The 22,359-nt window shown below is 37.8% G+C and overlaps 1 protein-coding gene across 7 annotated transcripts in view; it reads right to left on the bottom strand.

Annotated features, from left to right (window-relative positions):
• The window catches only part of SPIDR (scaffold protein involved in DNA repair), a 590,033-nt gene that overhangs the window by 162,594 nt on the left and 405,080 nt on the right, over positions 1-22,359 (bottom strand). For 6 of the 7 annotated variants that reach the window (XM_059394553.1, XM_059394557.1, XM_059394556.1 and 3 more), the window contains 2 exons: positions 10,328-10,523; positions 8,390-8,637 (listed from right to left, as the gene is read on the bottom strand). In XM_059394553.1, the coding sequence (XP_059250536.1) occupies positions 8,390-8,637; positions 10,328-10,523 (444 nt within the window). Of the gene's footprint in view, positions 1-8,389; positions 8,638-10,327; positions 10,524-16,243; positions 16,331-22,359 lie in introns of those variants that run through there. The other variant, XM_059394558.1, reaches the window with a different exon arrangement.

Here is a 22,359-nt window from a genome sequence, read left to right as displayed (position 1 = left end):
ATTACATAATTTCACATATGGAAAATCCTAATGAATCCACTGAAAAACTATTAGACTCAATAAACAAGTTCTACAAGACTTCAGCAGATAGGTCCATATATAAAAGTCACTTGCATACCTATACATTAGCAATAAATAAGCTAAAATAATATTAAGAAAATAATTTCATTTGCAACAGCGTAAAAGAAAACTTCGGTATAAATTTAACTAAAGAAGTGTTAAGACTTGTACTGAAAGCCATAAAACACTGTTGAAAGAAATTAAAGAACTAATAAAATGAAAAGACATCCCATGTTGGGTCTAAAGACTAAATATTGCTAACATGGCCATTCTTTTCAAAGTGATCTACAGATTCAACATAATCTCTATCAAAAATACAATTATTTTATTCCAAAATTGACAAACTGATTCTGAAACTAAAATGTCAACTCAAGAGACTAAGAATTTCCAACACAATCTTAAAAAAAAGTTAGAGGACTTACACTCTGATTTCCAAATGTACTATAAAGTTTTAGTAATTAAGATCATTATCGTACTTGCATAAAGATAGATATAAAGGTCAATGGAAGAAACTGAGAGTCCAGAAATAAACATGTATATCTGTGGTCAATTGATTTTTGACAAGGGTACCAAGAAAGTTTCAAAGAGAAAGAACAGTCTTTTTTTTTAGTAAATGGTGTTGGACAACTGGATACGCAGATATAAAAGGATAAACCCTTGCCTCACACCACACACAAAAATTAACTCAGATCCATCATGGACTTAAATAGAAGACTATAAACTGTAAAACTCTTAGGAAAAAATGTAGGAGTAAACTTTCATAATCTTGGATTAGGCAACTATTTCTAGATGTGACACTAAAACACCAAAGCATGAGAGAATAAAATAAAAGATAAATTGGACATCACTAAGGTTATTAACTTTTGTGTTTCAGAGGACACTGTCAAAAAAGTGGAACAAATACTCCACAGAATGGGAGAATACATTTACAAATCATATATATGATAAAAGACTTGTAACCAGAATAAAGAACTCTTACAATTCAACAAAAAAGGGACAGATAACCCATTTATGAAAACAAGCAAAGGATCTGAAGATGCATTCTCCAAAGAAGTATAAAAATGGTCAAAAAGCACATGAAAACATGCTCAACATCATTAATCCTTAGAGAACCACAAGTCAAAGCAACAAGGATATACCGCTTCACATCCAGTTGGATGGCTATAATAAAAAAGATAATCACAAGTCTTGGTAAGGATGTGGAGAGACTGGTGCCCCCATACACTTCTGGTGGGAATGTAAAATGGTAGTTTCTTTGGAAAACAGTTTAACTCTTCATAGAATTAAACAGTTACCATATGACCCAGCAACTCTACTCCTAAACATATATTCAAAAGAAATGAAAACATACATTCACAGAAAGAACTTGTACACAGATGTTCATAGAAGTACTATTCATATTAGCTAAAAGCAGAAACAACCTAGATGTTCATCACATGATAAATAAACTGAATATGGCATACCCATACAATGGAATGAAATACTGATACATGTCACAACATGGATAAATGGGTAAGCCTTGAAAATATTGTGCTAAGTGAAAGAGGACAGTCATAAGACCATACATTGTATGGAACTAGAGGCTATTATTCTAAACAAAATTCTAAACAAAAACAACAACAACAAAAAAAACAGAGAAAGACAATTATCATATGATCTCACTGATATGAGGAAATTGAGGAAGAAGACAGAGGATCAATCATAGGGGAAGGGAGGGAAAAATGAAACAAGACAAAACCAGAAGGGAGACAAACCATAGGAGGCTCTTAATCTCAGGAAACAAACTTAGGGTTCCACGAAGGGAGGAGGGTGGGAAGGATGGGGTGGCTGGGTAATGGACATTGGGGAGGGCATGTGCTATGGTGAGTGCTGTGGATTGTGTCAAGACTGATGAATCACAGACCTGTACCCCTGAAACAAATAATACATTATATGTTAATAAAAAAAAGACCATACATTGTATAGTTTACTTACATGTGTCTAAAACAGGTAAATCCATAGCTACAGAAAATTAGTGGTTGCCACAGGCTAAGGGAACGAGGGGTAAACAGTCAATGGGTCTGGGGTTTCTTTTTGAGGTCAGAAAAGTTTTCTAATTTAGACTATGGTTATAATTGCAAAACTCTGTAAATACAGGACTGCAAAGAAAACATGGCAAAACAACCCTGGGATATCATACAGACCACCAAGAATTGTCTTAGAAAGGAAGTAAGCAAAAGTTAAGAGCTGGGAAGCTGAGACTGAAGTGTTTATTTAAGACTTATGAATACAGAGCTAATGATTAAAAGAGGATTAAAATTTACTGAGCGAGCACAAGCAAGGAAAACCTAAAAGAATGGGTTATAGTTCATAACAGGAAACAAAAGGTGTTGGCGAGGATGCGGAAAGGGGAACCCTCCTATACTGTTGGTAGGAATGCAAGCTGGGGCAGCCACTGTAGAAAACAGCATGGAGTTTCCTCAAAAAGCTGAAAATAGAGCTACCCTACGATCCAGCAATCACACTATTGGGTATTTACCCTAAAGATACAAATGTAGTGATCCAAAGGGGCATGTGCACTTGAATGTTCCTAGCAGCAATGTCCACAATAGCCAAACTATGGAAAGAGCCTAGATATCCATCAACAGATGAATGGATAAAGAAGATGTGTGTGTGTGTGTGTGTGTGTATTTCCCAATGGAATACCATGCAGCCAACAAAAAACACGGAATCTTGCCATTTGCAGGGATGTGGATGGAACTAGAGGGTATCATGCTAAGTGAGATAAGCCAATCAGAGAAAGACAATTATAGAATCTCACTGACATGAGGATTTTGAGAGGCAGGGCGTGGGTTTGGAGGGGGAAGGGAAAAATGAAACAAGATGGGATGGGGTGGGGGTGGCTGGTGGAGAGGAACCACAGGAGATTCTTAATCTCAGGAAACAAACTGAAGGCTGCTGGTGGGTGGGAGAGGAGGGACATAGTGGCTGGGTTATGGACATTGGGGAGGGTATGGGCTATGGTGAGTGCTGTGAATTGTGTAAGACTGATGATTCACAGACCTGTATCCTTGAAACAAATAATACATTATATGTTAATAAAAAATTAATTAAAAAGTAAAAAATTAAAATTAAAATAAAAAAGAAAGTATGGAGTATTATGCCTCCATCAGAAAGGACGAATACCGAACTTTTGTAGCAACATGGACAGGACTGGAAGAGATTATGCTGAGTGAAATAAGTCAAGCAGAGAGAGTCAATTATCATATGGTTTCACTTATTTGTGGAGCATAACAAATAGCATGGAGGACAAGGGGAGATGGAGAGGAGAAAGGAGTTGAGGGAAATTGGAAGGGGAGGTGAACCATGAGAGACTGTGGACTCTGAAAAATAATCTGAAGGTTTTGAAGGGGTGGGGGGTGGGAGGTTGGGGTACCAGGTGGTGGGTATTATAGAGGGCACGGATTGCATGGAGCACTGGGTGTGGTGAAAAAATAATGATACTGTTATGCTGAAAATAAATAAATAAAACAAAAGAAAGTATGTACATCTCTAAAAGATAAAATTAAATTATTTGTCCTTAAGTTAAATATCTGAAGGAGAAAGGGAGCAGATGTTTCAGAAAGGGAGAAAGAAAGTCAATGTTTAATGACAACCAGCATGGATGGAGAGTAAGGTAACTTGGTCCAGAGTCTGCTCTACCATGAGGTAGGGAGTCACTAGGAAATTCATTTACTTTTTTTTTGGCCTCAGTTTCCTCTATTACAAATTTTCTCCAAGAGCAGTGCTCCCTTTCTGCCAAAAAACCAAACCAAAACAAAAAACCCCTAAACAAACAAACAAACAAAAAAACCTCATTGTTTTATTAGTCATGCATTTATTTAACATTCATTCAATACATAGTGAATCTAGATAAAGGTGGGTTTGGGCTCTGGACAGTCTGCCTAAATTAGTGCTTTTGGAGTACCTTCAGAGTTGGTTTTTTGTTACTTTTTTTTAGTGATTTATAAAACTTAGGTTTGTATTGGTTATTCTGACCTATAACACCTATAGAAACTTTGTAGAAGTGTTTAGTAGCTTGAGTTAAAAGAAGTTATCCAGAAGAATAAGGGACAGGAGACTCTTACATGTTGTATTTCTGAACTCTAAAGTGTATACATATGTGTGTATACATATGTGTGTATACATACAACACAAAATCTAAAGTATATATATATATATATATATATATATATTTTAAAGATTTTATTTATTTGACAGAGAGAGAGAAAGATTACAAGTAGACAGAAAGGCAGGTTTGGGGTGGGGACAGGTTCCTCGCTGAGCAGAGAGCCCAGTGTGGGGCTCAATCCCAGAACCTTGAGATCATGACCTGAGCCGAAGGCTGAGACTTAACCCAATGAGCTACCCAGTCGCCCTTGTATGTGTGTATTTAAAAGATTTATTTATTATAGAGAGACTGTGAGCACATGAAAGTGGGGGGAGGGGCAGAGGGAGAGAATCTTTAAGCAGACCCCTGCCAATGAGCATGAAGTTGGATGGAGGGCTCTATTCCACAGTCCATGAGATCACATCCTGAGCCGTAACCAAGAGTTGGCCGCTCAACAAACTGAGCTACTCAGACACCCCTGAAATCTAAAGTATATTTAGATGATGTTTCACAGCTTAGAGGAAATGAGCCTTTTGACTGAACTTATGTGACCTTGTTCAGGACTGGCTGGCTCCAAATGAATTTCCTTTTATTTCAAAGTTGGCAACAATCTGGCTGTCTGGCATCAGAAGATGAGCTCTTACTGATCTTAGAAAAGAGAGACTACTATAGCACTGGGAACAAATTGATATAGACACCTATGGTTGAGGTACTAAGTAAATGTAGATATAAGACACACCACAGGGCTCCATAAGGTGTCATCTGGCCTCATTTGGGCAGAAAAGAGAGAATTATTATAATATAACTGCAAAATATCTACCATATGACACTTTATTTCTTTTTCTCCAGGCCTTAATTTCTTGGGATATGGTAATTTCTGGAACATTATGGAAAACACGTAGTGATCAACATTGTCTTTGAGTTCACTGATAGAAAGATCTCTGGGGCATAGCAGGTTATGGCAAGAGAGCAGACCTGGAGCTGCCCTCAGTGTAAGGGATCATTATGCCATTACCCCTGTCTGTTGCAGTCATGCCTCTGGATGAGAATGACTCCCATGTGCTGCACAGGAGTTCACCAAAGTTATAGGTAGAAACTCTAAGTAGAAAAGAATCTTCCAAACTATAAAGTTAAGTCTTTTAGCCATGTTTTCTCTTAGGTACATGCTGCATGTGTATAAATAAAAGTCTATATTTGAAAACATGTTTCTAAATGATCCTCCAAAGCAGATATTTAATGTTTTTTATAATATACATTAGCAAAGAATTAGTACAGGGTTAAGGATAATTTCACTTCTACATTAATTTTGTTTGTAAACTGGAATTTGATTATTATAGCATTATGAATCTAGAAAATATTAATAATCAGTTTTACAATAATACCTTTTTGTACCTAAAAAATATCTTAGAAGCCTTGTTCTCACACCCAAGCTCAAATGCTATGATTATCTGTCCAAAGATTCATTTTCTTACACAATCCAATCAATTCTCCCCATGGCTGGGTACTTTCACTACTCCTGCTGCCCAGGATGACCTGACAGTACCTCCCCGGGCCACTGCTCCCCAGTCAGACTTAAGCAGTCACAGGTTGGTCCTAACTCAATTTTATCCTCTTTCTTTCAGCTCCATACTCTCTACAACCCTGACATGTTTGGGATTCTATATCTCATGATGTTATTCTTTTTGTCCACCTATATAACTGTCAGCAAGTAAGAAGGCTCAATTTCCTCATCTGTTAAATGTGACTAGTATCATCTAGCCTCAACATTGTATAATTTCATGTGTGCTACAGGAACACAGCACACATAATGCATATTTAACTTCATCGGAATAACAATGCTATTTTTTTATTTTTGAGGTTTATGCCCATCCTTTTTCAATCCACAATTTAGCACAGTCTCATTTGATATGTCCTAGCATATGTTCTAAGGTAAAAATCCAAAACATTCATAATGCTAGCCATTGGCAGCAATTCACCAGAACTTAGCTTCCAGTTCTTCTTTTTGCTTAACAAGTAAAACAAGTACCACCAAAGGAACTAGAGGGACAGGATTCAAGGTGTCCATTCCTTGTGATTACTCATAAGGAAGCAACCTCACTGTCAATTTCACTTTGCCTTCTCATCATTGTGACTCAGTCCTTGCTATCCCGTCTCCTCTGAGTGTCTGGTCTGTGTGCTGGTCTGGAGAAGCTTTAGATCATCATTGCTTAGGTTACTCAGTAGTTCCTTCTCCAAAGCCTAATGCTGGATACATTCCATGAAAAATGTAAAACAAAACAAAACCTATGTCTGATCTATAACTGGCTCAGATAATTCTATTTAGGTTTACCACAGATTTAAGTTAAAGACTATGAGACTAGTCTACGCCTACAAGCTAAAAACTGTACAACTGATAGAATCATCTCAGACATACACATATTCCAAACAAAATAAAATTAAAAATTTTCCTATAAATCCAAAAGAAATATTCTCTAATTCTACACCTAAAGGAGATTTTTTGGAATTCAAGACTTTCAAATAAAACGCCACCTACCCAAAGAAAATTCATAATTAACACAGAAATGTTTCTTGTCGCTTATTCTGAATGGTATCAGAATGCTCTATAAGAATAAGATATTGTTGTAATTACTGTTTCTTAAATATGTGTTTTATTTTAAGAGCAGATATAAAAAAAGAGTAGATATAAAAAAAGTTGATGAATTGGCATCTATACTTTTTTTTTTTTAAGATTTTTATTTTTTATTAATTTGACAGAGAGAGATCACAAGTAGGCAGAGAGGCAGAGAGAGAGAGGAGGAAGCAGGCTCCCCGCCGAGCAGAGAGCCGGATGCGGGACTCGATCCCAGGACCCTGAGATCATGACCTGAGCCGAAGGCAGCGGCTTAACCCACTGAGCCACCCAGGCGCCCTGGCATCTATACTTTTAATTTCTGTTATAAGTCCATCTCATTGCTTTGAGGGCAGTTTAACTTAGAAATAAATATAACTTCAGGGGCGCCTGGGTGGCTGAGCGGGTTAAAGCCTCTGCCTTCCGCCCAGGTCATGATCCCAGGACCCTGGGATCGAGCCCCACATCGGGCTCTCTGCTCAGTGCAGAGCCTGCTTCTCTCTCTCTCTCTCTGCCTGCCTCTCTGCCTACTTGTGTTCTCTGTCAAATAAATAAATAAAATATTAAAAAAAAAGAAATAAATATAACTTCAAAAGGCTATGCCAAGGCTATTACATAAATAAACTCTTCAGTCAATGACATGACTACCGCTATTTGAAAAAATACAGGAAGGGCCTAAATACAAGTAAAAGAAGGTATCATTCTCATATTTAGTATGAGCAAAGTACTTTGAATTTGGTTTGGCTTATGTAGCTGTGCTGTCCACCAAGGTAGCTACTAGTCACACGGGGCCACTTAAAATAGTTAAATTTTAATTTAAAAGTTAATTAAAATTAAATAAAACTTGAAATTTAGTTCCTCAGTCCTATTAGCCATTTCTGAGTGCCCAGTAACCATAGGTGGTCAGTGACTACCTCACTGAATAGTACAAATACATAACATTTATATCATTGCAGAAAGTTCTATTAGGTAATGCTGACACAGGTTAGAAAAGCACTCTTTGAAAGCCACAGATTCACTAACTGCCATTTATTTATTTAGATTTTTGTTTTTTAAAGATTTTATTTATTCATTTGTCATAGAGAGAGAAGCGAGAGCAAGTACAGGGAGACAGAGTGGCAGGCAGAGGCAGAGGGAGAAGCAGGCTCCCCGCCAAGCAAGGAGCCTGATGTGGGACTCGATCCCAGGACGCCGGGATCATGACCTGAGCCGAAGGCAGCTGCTTAACCAAATGAGCCACCCAGGCGTCCCTTATTTCGATTTTTAAGGCATATAAACCTTGACAGATATTGCAGTGGTCTTTTTAGGTATGGTTAACCACATGTCCTGGCTTTTATGGAAGAATACCAGTATTTCTTGTCTATATTACTTTCAATAACATGAACCATTAAAGGTAAAAGTAAACACAAAAAATTAAATTTTTAGTAGAACTTTTTATATTAAATAAACAGACTCTTTTGTCAAACCACATGGCTCAAATTTTGATGCAAGAAAAAAACAACAACAAAAAGAAAACTCAAGTATATGGTGAATGCAGCCAAGAGTCTCTTTCTCCAGTAAGAGTCTCTACTTTCTGTATCTCAATTACTCACCTAACTCTGGGTGGGTCTGAGTCAGGTGGAGCAGCTGAGCCACCTCCCTGCTGATATCTGTAGGGAAGACAGTAAACTCTCTGTACCACCACTCGGACCCCAACTCCTGGCCATGGGGCAGCTCCCTGGCTTTCCACTGCATCCAGAAGAGAATCCCTCAGGTGAGCTTTGGCTGGGAAGCACTGTTTTGCTTCTTCATGTCCATGGGTACAGTCTGTCCTTATGGTAGTGAGACCACTATATATAACCTGGCCAAGACATGCAGAGGGAGCAATTTCAGTTTAACTCATAACAGCATGGTACATTCTAAATCATGACTTTCTGAGGCAATCTTCTGATGTAACTGCAGAATACCAAAGGAATGATGAAGATAAAACATTGTGTGGGCCTCTGTGTCTGCCAGGTAACTAATACTATTGAGGAGGGCAGGGTGAACAAGATAACATGGGAACAGCAAAGAGTGTTTCCAATCAATAGAAGCACAGATCTTCTTGGGTCTTTGAAAACATGTAAAATCTCAACAGGACAAACTAAAAAACAAAAGAATGACAAGGGTTTCAAAATTAAGTCACTATTAAGTTCTTGGTGTGTGCAGTCTACTAGGCTAGACACTTCACAGCTCATGTAGCCTCCTAATAACCCTTTACAATAATATTAAATTCACAATAACACTTCTAGAGCACATTCCAGGCAGTTTTATGTACTATACTTGCATAGCGAACATATTTAATTTCATAACTACCCAAGTGGGTAGATTATATCATTATTACCATTTTAAAGATAAAAATATTGAAACACAGAAAAATTATGAATCTTGCCCAGTGTTACTCAACAATAAATGACTGAGGCAGAATTTGAACCAGGATATCTGGTTCCAAAGCCTATATTCATAACCATGATGTTACACAATGGCTTCGTTGTCACTGTTGTCAGATAAAAATGTTATCTCAAGAATTTAATATTAATAGCTATTTACAACTAAACGTTAAAGCAGGGATGCACTTAGAGTCATAAATTAAATTAATTAGAGAGCCCCCTTTTCCCTATTATCCCCTTCAGATACTTCTTTTGATTATTTAAGGGAGAGTAGGCTTGTTGACATATTTACAAACAAGATGAAAGTTTGCTACTTTTCTCTTTTTCCTTTAAGATTTTTATTTACTTGTGAGAGAAAGAGAGAGAGAGCACAAGCAGGGGGAGTGGCAGCCAGAGGGAGAAGCAGGCTCCATGCTGAGCAAGGAGCTGGATGTACCTGTGCTGAAGCAGATGCTTAACTGACTGAGCCACCCAGGAACTCCTACTTTTCTTTTTCTTATATCCCCTCATACTATCTGTCAGCATTCTTAGCATTCAAACCAATCATTCTGTGCTGATTCAGCTAACTGGGTGAACCTGAGATGGTACACCTGGAGTCACAGACACTTAAAACCTGGAACGGTCCCTGGAGTGCCCTTCATGCCTTCTATAAGTGAAATTTAGGGGGTTCCCTAAATTTATCTTGACAAATGATCATGACCCAGGGCCAACAAAATTTCAAAAAACAATCTACAGCATATAATTTCAAGTTTGTGCAGCTCTATTTATCCCAAGGATATAGATAATATAAAAAAGAAAAATATAACTTTTTAATTTAATAAATAAAAAGCTTAAGCAAAATTCTTAGACAATTACAAAATGAGAATAAGAAAGAGAAAAACCATATATTTTGATAGACAAGGATAAAGATTAAAAAACACAATTAGATAGATGAAATACTGTGAAAAGAAGGTTACTAAATACTAAACCACTACATACTTTTTTCAGGCATAACAGTAATAACAAGATGTTCTAGCATATATATTTACTGAGTATTTGAAGAGGAACCAAAGGTAAACATCTCTGCTTTCAAATCCAGTATTATTACAAAGCATAAAACATCGAAAACAAATGAAATTTTACCTGGCTTTCAGGTGATATATTTGTTAGATTCCTAAATCTAAACCTCTCAGCCAAAGTGATACTTCTTCTTGGAAGGGCTGTGTCCCAACAGTGCACTTCATGTATTATTTTTGAATCTTCTTTGGCAACAACTTTCTGACAAAAGTAAGTATTCAGAATAACAGGGCAACTTCCACTTGGGGCAATAAGCATTTGCCTGGAAAAGAGAAAGAAATGTAACAGCTTACAGTTACAGTTTATTTACAATGTTGGGTTTCCTTCATGTTCTTGCTAAATCAGGAATATAAAGGGCAATGATTCACCTGCTATGGATAGATAAAACAAAGTCAGACCACAGATGAACAAATGGATAGAGAAAATGTGGTACATATATACATTGGAATATTATTCAGCCATAAAAAGAATGAGATCTTGTCATTTATAACATGAATAGACTTAGTATTATATTAAGTGAAATAACTCAAACAAAGATAGGCAAATATCATATGAGCTCACTTATATGTGGAATCTAAAAAACAACAGAAACAAACAAAAACAGAAACAGTCTCATAAATATAGAAAACAAACTGGTAGCTGCCAGAGGGGCTGGGATTGGAGTTGGGGGGGGATGGGCAAAATGGGTGAAGGGGATTCAGAGGTACAGACTTGCAGTTATAAGATGAATACGTCATGGGGATGAGAAGTACCACATAGGGGACAGAGTCAATAACATTGTAAAATTTTGTATGATGACAGATGGTAACTTATCGTGGTAAGCATTTATAATGCACAGAACTACCAAAGCACTATTCTTGCACACCTGGAACTAATGGGATATTGTATGTCAGCTATACTTCAATAAAACAAACAAACAGAAGTGGCACCCACCCTCACATGCTCAGGAGTAAATGTCAATTTAATTGACAATGTAAATGTCAATGTTAATTTTACTTTTCCAGTGCAAGTCTGTGTCAGGAGAGGTGGAATGGAAGAAGGCCATGTCACTGCTTGGGCTTGAGTTCCCTCAGGTCTCCTATTCTGGTTGACGATGGCCTTGGAGAAATGCAGGGAGTGAGCAAAGACTATCAACAGGCTCAAGAATTGCCCAGACATTAAAATAAATGTTATTTACAAATGAAACCTTCAGACACTTTGACACCTCTAATCTTTCAAACACATGACAGCAAGACCCAAAGAACCTTCTACCTTCACTGTCAAATAGAACACAGTCACAGAAATGCTTCATATTTAATTCAAAAAGGAATGTGGGGACATAACAGACAAAATTCTCCTGGTTCTTTTTAGACATCTAATTTGACATCTTCAGCACTCATTCCTCAAAGGAGGTAGTGTTACTTAACATTAAGGAAAATTTAGGACTTCTTATTCTGGGAAGGTGGGAGTAGACATATTTTCCCTAATTTATCCTATTAAGCACAACTAAAATGCCTAACATTACATATCAACTAAACATAAGACATTGAAAAGTGGAAAGAAGAAGGCACACCAGCCCTAGAGACCTTGAGACTTAAGAAACAATAGTGGTGAGTTCCTGGGTTTTCTGTTTGCCTCTTATATCCCAGACTTCAAACTGAAGAAGATGGCAACCTGATACAGTGATGGGTATAGATAAAAAAGCCTCTACAGGAGGGTATGTGCTATGGTGAGTGCTGTGAAGTGTGTAAACCTGGCAATTCACAGACCTGTACCCCTGGGGCTAATAATACATTATATGTTTATTAAAAAATTATATTAAAAAAGCCTCTACATCTTTATGTATCTTCCTCAATTTCTTTCATGAGTATTCTGTAGTTCCTCGAGTACAGAGACTTTACCTCTTTGCTTAGGTTTATTCCCAGGTGTCTTATGCTTCTTGGTGCTATAGTAAATGAATTGATTCTCTAATTTCCCTTTCTATATTTTCACTGTTAGTGTATAAGAAAACAACTGATTTCTGTACAATGAATTTTGTATCCTGCCACATCACTGAATTGCTGTATGAGTTCTAGTAGTTTGGGGGTGAAGCCATTTGGGTTTTCCATATAAAGTATCAGGTCATTTGTGAAAAGAGAGAGTTTGACTTCCTCATTGCCAATTTGAATATATTTGATTTCTTTTTGTTGTCTGATTGCTGTTGCTAGGACTTCTAGTACTATGTTGAACAACAGTGGTGAGAGTGGGCATCCTTGTCCTATGCCTGATCTCAAATGGAAGGCTGTCAGCTTTTCCCCACTGAGAATGAAATTCTCTGTGGGTTTTCATAGATAGCTTTTATGAAGTTGAGGAATGTTTCCTCTATCCCTATACTTTGAATCATTTTAATCAGGGCACTACAGACAAAGGGCTGATATCCAAAATCTATAAAGAACTCCTCAAACTCAACATACACAAGACAATAATCACATCAAAAAATGGGCACAAGACATGAACAGACACTTCTCCAAAGACAAATCGCTAACAGACACATGAAAAAAATGTTCATCATCATTAGCAATCAGGGAGATTCAAATCAAAACCACATTGAGATACCACCTCACACCAGTTAGAATGGCTAAAATTAATAAGACAGTAAACAATGTGTTGGAGAGGATGTGGAGAAAGGGGAACCCTCTTACACTGTTGGTGGGAATGCAAGTTGGTGCAGCTACTCTGGAAAACAGTGTGGAGATGCCTTAAGAAATTAAAAATGGAGCTACTCTATGACCCTGCATTTGCACTCCTGGGTATTTACCCCAAAGATACAGATGTAGGGAAAAGAAGGGCCATCTGTACTCCAATGTTCATAGCAGCAATAGTCACTGTCATCAAACTGTGGAAAGAACCAAGATGCCCTTCAACAGACAAATGGATAAAGAAGATATGGTCTATATATACAATGTAGTATTATGCCTACATCAGAAAGGATGAATACCCAACTTTTTAATTAACATGGATGGGACTGGAAGTGATTATGCTGAGTGAAATAAGTCAATCAATTATATGGTTTCACTTACTTGTAGAGCATAAGAAGTAACATGGAGGACATTGGGAGATGGAGAGGAGAAGTAAGTTGGGGGAAATCGGAGGGGGAGAGAAACCATGAGAGACTGTGGACTCTGAGAAACAAACTGAGGGTTTTGGAAGGGAGAGGGGTGGAGGGATAGGTGAGTCTGGTGGTGGGTTTTTAAGGATGGCATGTATTGCATGGAGCACTAGGTATGGTGCATAAACAATGAATTTTGGAACACCAAAAAGAAATAAAATAAAATTACATTAAAAAAAGATAAGGAAGAAAAATAAGTTCCATTATAAACCACTGGAAAAATAAAATCCTCTACAAAAGCTTACTTTCCTGAACTAAGGGACAGCCTAATAAAATACAAAACTTTTAGAAAATGAGTGCTCTACTCTAGGCAAACATCACAGAAAACCTGTGACCTGCTATCATACACTCCAGAAGAGGGTGAGTGTGGAGCTCTGGTCAGGCTGTAATAAAAAGTCTCAATAGCCTACGTAGGGTAGTGTGAGAGAAGGCAGGATAGGGTGTTGGTACTTCCATCCCTGTAGGCTTATAATGAGCCTTCTCTGATCAACCCCCAACTCCCAACACACGCATACCATGTCAGTGGAGATCGCCTGGGGGCCTGGACTTCCACCCTTCCCCCCCATCAGTAACCAGTATGCCTGGCTACCCTCTATCCTTACAACATCCTCCAGTCCTCTCAGTGGAAGCCATGTGGGAAGCAGCACCCCTGACCCTCCCAGCAAGGATGATGTCAGTGGAAGCCTAGCAGTAAGCTGGAACTCACATCTACCCAGCTGTAACAAGGAATCCTTCCCCTCTCAGTATTAAGGGAGGCCAAGTGGGGAATTTGGACTTCTTCCTCCACCTGGCAGTAACAAGCTCCCCCAGGTCTTTCCATATCTCCTTTCAGAACAGAGCTCACTAAACAGATTTAAATAAGATCCAGAGTTTCATAATACCTCAAATGTACAGGTTACCATCTGAAGTCACTTCTTTTTCTCTTTTTTTGAAGATTTTATTTATTTATTTGATAGATAGAGATCACAAGTAGGCAGAGAGGCAGAAGAGGAGGAAGCAGGCTCCCTGCTGAGCAGAGAGCCTGATGCGGGGCTCAATCCCACAAACCTGGGATCATGACTTGAGCTGAAGGCAGAGGCTTTAACCCACTGAGCCACCCAGGCGCCCCTGAAGTCACTTCTTATATTAAGAACCAGAAAAAAACCTCAAATGAAAACAGATAATTAATAGATGACAATGCTGAAATGACAGAGGCATTAGAATTATTTGACAAAGATTCTAAAGCAGCCATCATTAGCATGCTTCAATAAGCAATTATGAATAAATATATAAGACAAATAAAAAGAAAGTCTCAGCAAAGAAATAGATTTTTTTTAGAATGGAGATTTTGAATCAAGAAGTAAAATGAAAATAAAAACTCCATGGATGGGCTCAACAGCAGAACAGAGGAAACAAACAAACAAACAAAAATCAGTGAACCTAAGGATAAAAACAGAAATTAAACAATATGAACAACAAAGATAAAATAGACTTCAACCAATCTGAACAGAACTTCAAGATCTGTGGGAAGGAAGAAATAAACATGGATATATACAGTCAAATACAATAGGCTTTTCTACCCCTGTTAGGTTTTCAAAATTGTATTTAGAGTTGCAGCAACAATTTTAACACTATGATCTAGTTCTAAATGCATAAAAAAAATTTAAGAAAATCATAGTTGCAAACAGTAAAGGGAGAGGAGGTAAGGTTTATACACGTCATAAAAACTGACAAAATGCTGACCCAGCCGACTGTGATAAAATTTAATCTTTATAGCAATCAATAAAATAGCTATAAAAAGATACATACACAAAAAATTATAATTAAAAAAATTCTAAAAAATGTTCAAGTAACCTACAAGAAGTTAGGAAAAAGACAACAGATATGAAAACAGAAAGAGAACAAAAAGAAGACAAAACCAAAAAGGTAGACCTAAGTCCTAAAATACCAATAATTATATTAAATGTAAATGGTCTAAATAAACCAAGTATAAAACAAAGATTAGCAGAGTGGATTAAAAAAACATGATCCATCTATATTCTGTCTATGAGAAATTCACTTCAAATATAAAGAAATAGGTGAAATGGGTGCGGTGCATAAACAATGAATCTTGGAACACTGAAAAATAGATTAAAGAGTAAAAAAAAAAAAGGGGAAAAAAAAGATATAGGTGAAATGAAAGTAAAAAGATGGGGGAAATACATATAAACACTAATAAAAACATACTAGGGGAGGGATATCATATGAAGTAGGCTTTTGAGCAAAGAAAATTATCAGAGACCAGGGAGATATTACCTAATGATTTTTTATCAAATGCGCAATGAAGAATCAACACCAATTTCATACAATCATTTTCAGAAAATAGAAGAGGAGGTAATATTGCCCAATTAAAGTTATAAAGCTAGTATTACCCAAGGCGGGACCAAGATGGTGGAGGAGTAGGAGACTAAAATGACATCAGGTCCCAGGAGTTCAGCAAGATAGTTATCAAACCATTCTGAACACCTGCAAACTCAACAGGAGATAGAAGAGAAGAAGAGCAGCAATTCTAGGAACAGAAAATCGACCACTTTCTGAAAGGTAGGATGTGCAGAGAAGTGAATCCAAAGTGACGGGAAGATAGACCGCTGTGGGAGGGGCTGGCTCCCGGCAAGTGGTGGAGCAGCAGAGCACAGAATCAGAACTTTTAGAAGTCTTTTCCTCTGAGGGACATTGCTCCAGAGGCTAAGTGGGGGGTGGAGCCCTTGCTGAGACAGTGTGGCCTCAGGTTCTGCAGGGTCACAGAAAGATCGGGGGTGTCAGAGCTCCCAGGTATCGGAGCAGGGCAGTGGACTACAGAGTTGGAACAGAGGAGTTAGTTTTCAGATTGGGGTTACCTTAAATGGTGATCCAAGGCATAGCTGAACCACTGCTATCTGAGCAGGGACCCCACAAATGGCAGATCCAGAGAGACCCCCTCTTTCCTCCTCCAGGAGGACTGGTGCAGGAATGTGCAGCAGTAATCTGCTGGGTTTGGAGACTCCAAATGGAGCTGTGTGCCAGAGATAGAAACGCTTGATCAGAGGCCAGGTGGGCACAGAGTGCAGCTGGAGAACAGAGAGACAGGAGTGACTGACCGCTTTCCCCCGAGGACTGGGGCCCCGAACTCTTGGCTCCTCCAAGCTGAAGACTGGGAGGTCGATATTTTCATTACTGTCCTCCAGAGCTGTACGGACAGTGTTCAAGGAAGAAAACTACCGAGAGTGAATACAAGGAGATTATTTAGCCCGGGCCCTGGCAAGGCCAGTGCAATTCCGCCTCAGGCAAAGACATTTGATACTACAACATGTCCCTGCCCCAGAAGATGAGCAAGAACATCCAGTCAAGACCAAGTTCCCTGATCAGGAGAACAGTAGAACTCCAGAGCTAGGGGAAAGCAATGCATAGAATTCATGGCTTTTCTCCCATGATCCTTTAGTCTTGCAAAGTCAAATTTTCATTTTATTTTTTCTTATTCTATTTTTTTAGTTTTTCCTCTTTCCTTTTTAAACGTTTCTGGTTTATCTTAACAATACTCTTTTCTTAAAAAATTCCTTTAAATCTTCATTGTTATACTCATTTTATTCCTTAATTGTATTTAACCATATTTTTTGTATACATATAGGTTTTTTTCTTTACAATTTTAGGATAAAATTTCTTCTACTAGATCAAATATGCCCTAAATCTAGCAAGTGGCTTAATTCTAGTCTCCAGTCAGAACACATACTCTCCTCTTTTTTTTCTTTTCTTTTTCCAACCAACTTATCAATTCCTTTTTTAGAATTTAAAAAAATTTTTCATCCTTACAGTCATACTCCATCTCTTCACTGTGTTTACCCCTACCCTTATGTGTGTGTGTGTGTGTGTGTGTGTGTGTGTGTATGTTTTTCTTTCTTTAAAATTTTGGGAGGTAGTTTCTTCTATGAGACGAGAATACACCCAAAATCATGTGGGTGGCTCTGTTCTATTCACCAGTCTAATATTTATCTATCTATATATTTAACTTTTCAGTTTTATTTATTTCTTTCCCCTTTCTTCTCCCCCGGTTTTGGGATTCTTCTGATTTGATTAATGTACATTTTTCAGGGTCTTTGCCACAGTTTTATTATTTTATTCTCTTGTTCATATATTCTTTTTTTTTTAAAGATTTTATTTATTTATTTGACAGAGAGAAATCACAAGTAGATGGAGAGGCAGGCAGAGAGAGAGAGAGGGAAGCAGGCTCTCTGCTGAGCAGAGAGCCCGATGCAGGACTCGATCCCAGGACTCTGAGATCATGACCTGAGCCGAAGGCAGCGGCCTAACCCTCTGAGCCACCCAGGCGCCCTTGTTCATATATTCTTATCTGGATAAAATGACAAGAAGGGAAACACTCACCACACACACACACACAAAAAAAAAAAAAAAAAAAAAGAACAAGAGGCAGTACCAATGGCTAGGGACCTATCAATACAGATATTAGTAATATGTCAGAAGTAGAGTTCTGAATATGATTCTCAAGGTGCTATCTGAGCTCGAAAAAGGCATGGAAGATATTAAGGAAACCCTTTCTGCAGAAATAAAATCCCTTTCTGGAGAAATAAACTCAAATCTAACCAAGATGAAATAAAAAAGCTATTATGAGGTGCAATCAATATGGAGGCTCTTATTGCTAGGATCAATGAGGTAGAAGAGGTAATTGTGATATAGAAAACCGAATGATGGAGAATAAAGAAGCTGAGCAAAAGAGAGACAAACAACTACTGGACCATGAGCGGAGAACTCAAGAGAAAAGTGATACTGTAAGATGAAACAATATTAGAATAATTGGGATTCCAGAAAAAGAAGAAAGAGAGAGAGGGGCAGAAAGTATACTGGAGTAAATAATAGCGGAGATCGTTCTTAATTAGGGGAAGGAAACAAGCATCAAATCCAGGAGGCACAGAGAACCCTGCTCAAAATCAATAAAAATAGGTCCACACACCACCATCAAATAGTAAAATTTACAAGTCTTAGTGACAAAGAGAAAATCCTGAAAGCAGCTTGGGACAAGAAGTCTGTAACATACAAAGGTAGAAATATTAGATTGGAAGCAGACTTATCCACAGAGACCTGGCAGGCCAGGAAGAACTGGCATGATATATTCAGAGCACTAAATGAGAAAAATATGCAGTCAAGAATACTATATCCAGCTTGACTATTATTGAAAATAGAAGGAGAGATTAAAAAGCTTCCAGGACAAACAAAAATTAAAAGAATCTGCAAACACCAAACCTCCAGCCCTACAGGAAATACTGAAAGGGGTCCTCTAAGCAACAAGAGAGCCTAAAAGTAGTAGACCAGAAAGGAACAGAGACACTATACAATAACAGTCACCTTACAGTCAATAAAATGGCACTAAATTCGTATCTTCCAATAGTTACCCTGAATATAAATGGACTAATGCCCCAATCAAAAGACACAGGAGGGCGCCTGGGTGGCTCAGTGGGTTAAGCCGCTGCCTTCGGCTCGGGTCATGATCTCAGGGTCCTGGGATCGAGTCCCGCATCGGGCTCTCTGCTCAGCGGGGAGCCTGCTTCCTCCTCTCTCTCTCTGCCTACTTGTAATCTCTCTGTCAAATAAATAAATAAAATCTTTAAAAAAAAAAAAAAAGACACAGGATATCAGAATGGATAAAAAAAACAACAACAACAAAAAAAAAACAAGACGCATCAATATGCTGTCTACAAGAAACTCACTTTAGACCCAAAGACACCTCAAGATTTAAAGTGAGGGGGTTGAAAATAATTTACCATGCTAATGGACATAAAAAAAAAAAAAAGCTGGGGTGGCAATCCTTATATCAGATCAATTATATTTTAAGTCAAAGACTATAATAAGAGAAACTATATCATACTTAAAGGATCTGTCCAACAAGAAGACCTACCAATTTTAAATATCTATGCTCCTAAAATGGGAACAGCCAACTATATAAACCAATTCATAACAAAATCAAAGAAACACATCAACAATAATACAATAATTGTAGGGGACTTTAACACCCCCTCACTGAAATAAACAGATCATCCAAGCAAATGATCAACAAGGCCTTAAATGAAACACTGGACCATATGAATATTACAGATATACACAGAACATCCCAAAGCAAAAGAATACACATTATTCTCTAGTGCATGTGGAACATTCTCCAGAACAGATCACATCCTGGGTCACATATCAGGTCTCAACCAGTATCAAAAGACTGGGAGCATTTCCTGCATATTTTCAGACCACAATGCTCTGAAGCTAGAACATAATCACAAGAGGAAATTTGGAAAGAACTAAAATCCATGGAGGCTAAAGAGCATCCTACTAAAGAATGAATGGGTCAACCAGGAAATTAAAGAAGAATTAAAAAAATTCGTGGAAACAAATGAAAATGAAACCACAAATATTCAAAATATTTGGGACACCACAAAGGCAGTTCTATGAGGAAAGTATATAGTAACACAAGCCTTTCTCAAGAAATAAGAGAGGTCGCAAGTACACAAGCTAACCCCACACCTGAAGGAACTGGAGAAAGAACAGCAAAGAAAGCCTAAACCCAGCTGCAGAAGAGAAATAATACAGATCAGAGCAGAAATCAATGCAATAGAAACCAAAACAACAGAATCAATGAAACTAGAAGCTGGCTCTCTGAAAGAATTAATAAGATGGATAAACCCCTGGCCAGACTTATCAAAAAATAAAAAGGACCCAAATAAATAAAATCATGAAAGAAAGAGGAGAGATGACAACCAACACTATAGAAATACAAACAATTATAAGAACATAGTAGGAGCAAGTATACACCAGCAAATTTGACAATGTGGAAGAAATGGATGCATTCCTAGAGTATAAACTACCAAAACTGAACCAGGAGAAAACAGTAAACCTGAACAGACCCATAACCAGTAAGGATATTTAAGCAGTCATCAAAAATCTCCCAAAAATTGGGCGCCTGGGTGGCTCAGTGGGTTAAGCCGCTGCCTTCCGCTCGGGTCGTGGTCTCAGGATCCTGGGATCGAGTCCCGCATTGGGATCTCTGCTCAGCGGGGAGCCTGTTTCCCTCTCTCTCTCTCTGCCTGCCTCTCTGTCTACTGTGAACTCTCTCTGTCAAATAAATAAATAAAATCTTAAAAAAAAAAAATCTCCCAAAAAACGGGAGCCCAGGGCCAGGTGGCTTCCAGGGGAATTCTACCAAGCATTTAAAGAAGAATTAATTCCTATTCTCCTGAAACTGTTCCAAAAAATAGAAATGGAAGGAAAACTTCCAAAATCATTCTATGAGGCCAGCATTACCTTGATCCCAAAACCAGACAAAGACCCCATCAAAATACAGACCAATATCCTTGATGAACACAGATACAAAAATTCTCACCAAAATACTAGCCAATAGGATCCAACAGTATATTAAAAGGATTATTCACCACGACCAAGTGGGATTTATTCCTGGGCTGCAAGGTTGGTTCAACATCCACAAATCAATCAATGTGATACAATACATTAATAAAAGAAAGAACAAGAACCATATGATACTCTCAATAGGTGCTAAAAAAGCATTTAACAAAGTACAGCATCTTTCTAGATCAAAACTCTTCACAGTGTAGGCATAGAGGGTACATACCTCAATATCATCAAAGGCATCTATGAAAAACCCACAGCGAATATCATTCTCAATGGGGAAAAACCAAAAGCTTTTCTGCTAAGTTGAGGAACACAGCAGAGATGTCCACAATCTCCACTATTATTCAACATAATACTAAAGTCCCAGCCTCGGCAATCAGACAACAAAAAGAAATAAAAGGCATCCAAATCGGCAAAGAAGAAGTCAAACTCTCACTCTTTGCAGATGACATGACACTTTATGTGAAAAACCCAAAAGACTCCACTCCAAAACTACTAGAACTCATACAGGAATTCAGTAAAGTGTCAGGATATAAAATCAATGCACAGAAATCAGTTCATTTCTATATACCAACAATAAAACAGAAGAAAGAGAAATTAAGGATTCAATCCCATTTACAATTGCACTCAAAACTGTGAGATACCTAGAAATAAACCTAACCAAAGAGGCAAAGAATCTGTATTCAAAAAACTATAATGTACTCATGAAAGAAATTGAGGAAGACACGAATAAATGGAAAAACGTTCAATGCTCATGGATTGGAAAAAAAATACTGTAAAAATGTCTATGCTACCTAAAGCAATGGAATTCCTATCAAAATACCCTATCAGGATGTTCTATTTCAAAGAAATGGAACAAATAATCCTAAAATTTATATGGAACCAGAAAATACCCTGAACAGCCAGAGGAATGTTGAAAAAGAAAGCCAAAGTTGGCAGCATTACAATTCCAGACTTCAGGCTCTATTACAAAGCTGTTATCATCAAGACAGTATGGTACTGGCACAAAAACAGATATACAGATCAGTGGAACAGAACAGAGAGCCCAGAAATAGACCCTTAGCTTTATGGTCAACTAATCTTTGACAAAGCAGGAAACAATGTCCATTAGAAAAACGACAGTCTCTGCACAAATGGTGCTGGGAAAATTGGACAGCCACATGCAGAAGAATAAAACTGGACCATCTCCTTATACCACACACAAAAATAGACTCAAAATGGATGAAAGACCTCAATGTGACACAGGAATCCATTAAAATCCCTGAGGAGAACACAGACAACAATGTCTTTGACCTCAGCCGCAGCAACTTCTTCCTAGAAACATTGCCAAAGGCAAGGGAAGCAAGGGCAAAAATGAACTATTGGGACTGCAACAAGATAAAAAACTTTTGCACGGCAAAGGACACAGTCAACAAAACCAAAAGACAACTGACAGAATGGGAGAAGATATCACAAATGACACATCAGATAAAGGGTAGTATCCAAAATCTGTAAAGAACTTATCAAACTCAACAGTCAACTCAACTTATCAAACTCAACAAATAATCCAATCAAGAAATGGGCAGAGGAC

Source organism: Mustela nigripes, chromosome 3 (assembly GCF_022355385.1).
Source record: "Mustela nigripes isolate SB6536 chromosome 3, MUSNIG.SB6536, whole genome shotgun sequence".
Classification (NCBI taxonomy): Eukaryota; Metazoa; Chordata; class Mammalia; order Carnivora; family Mustelidae; genus Mustela; species Mustela nigripes.
Note: the sequence above shows the minus strand (reverse complement) of the source record. Positions and strands in the feature narration are given on the sequence as shown.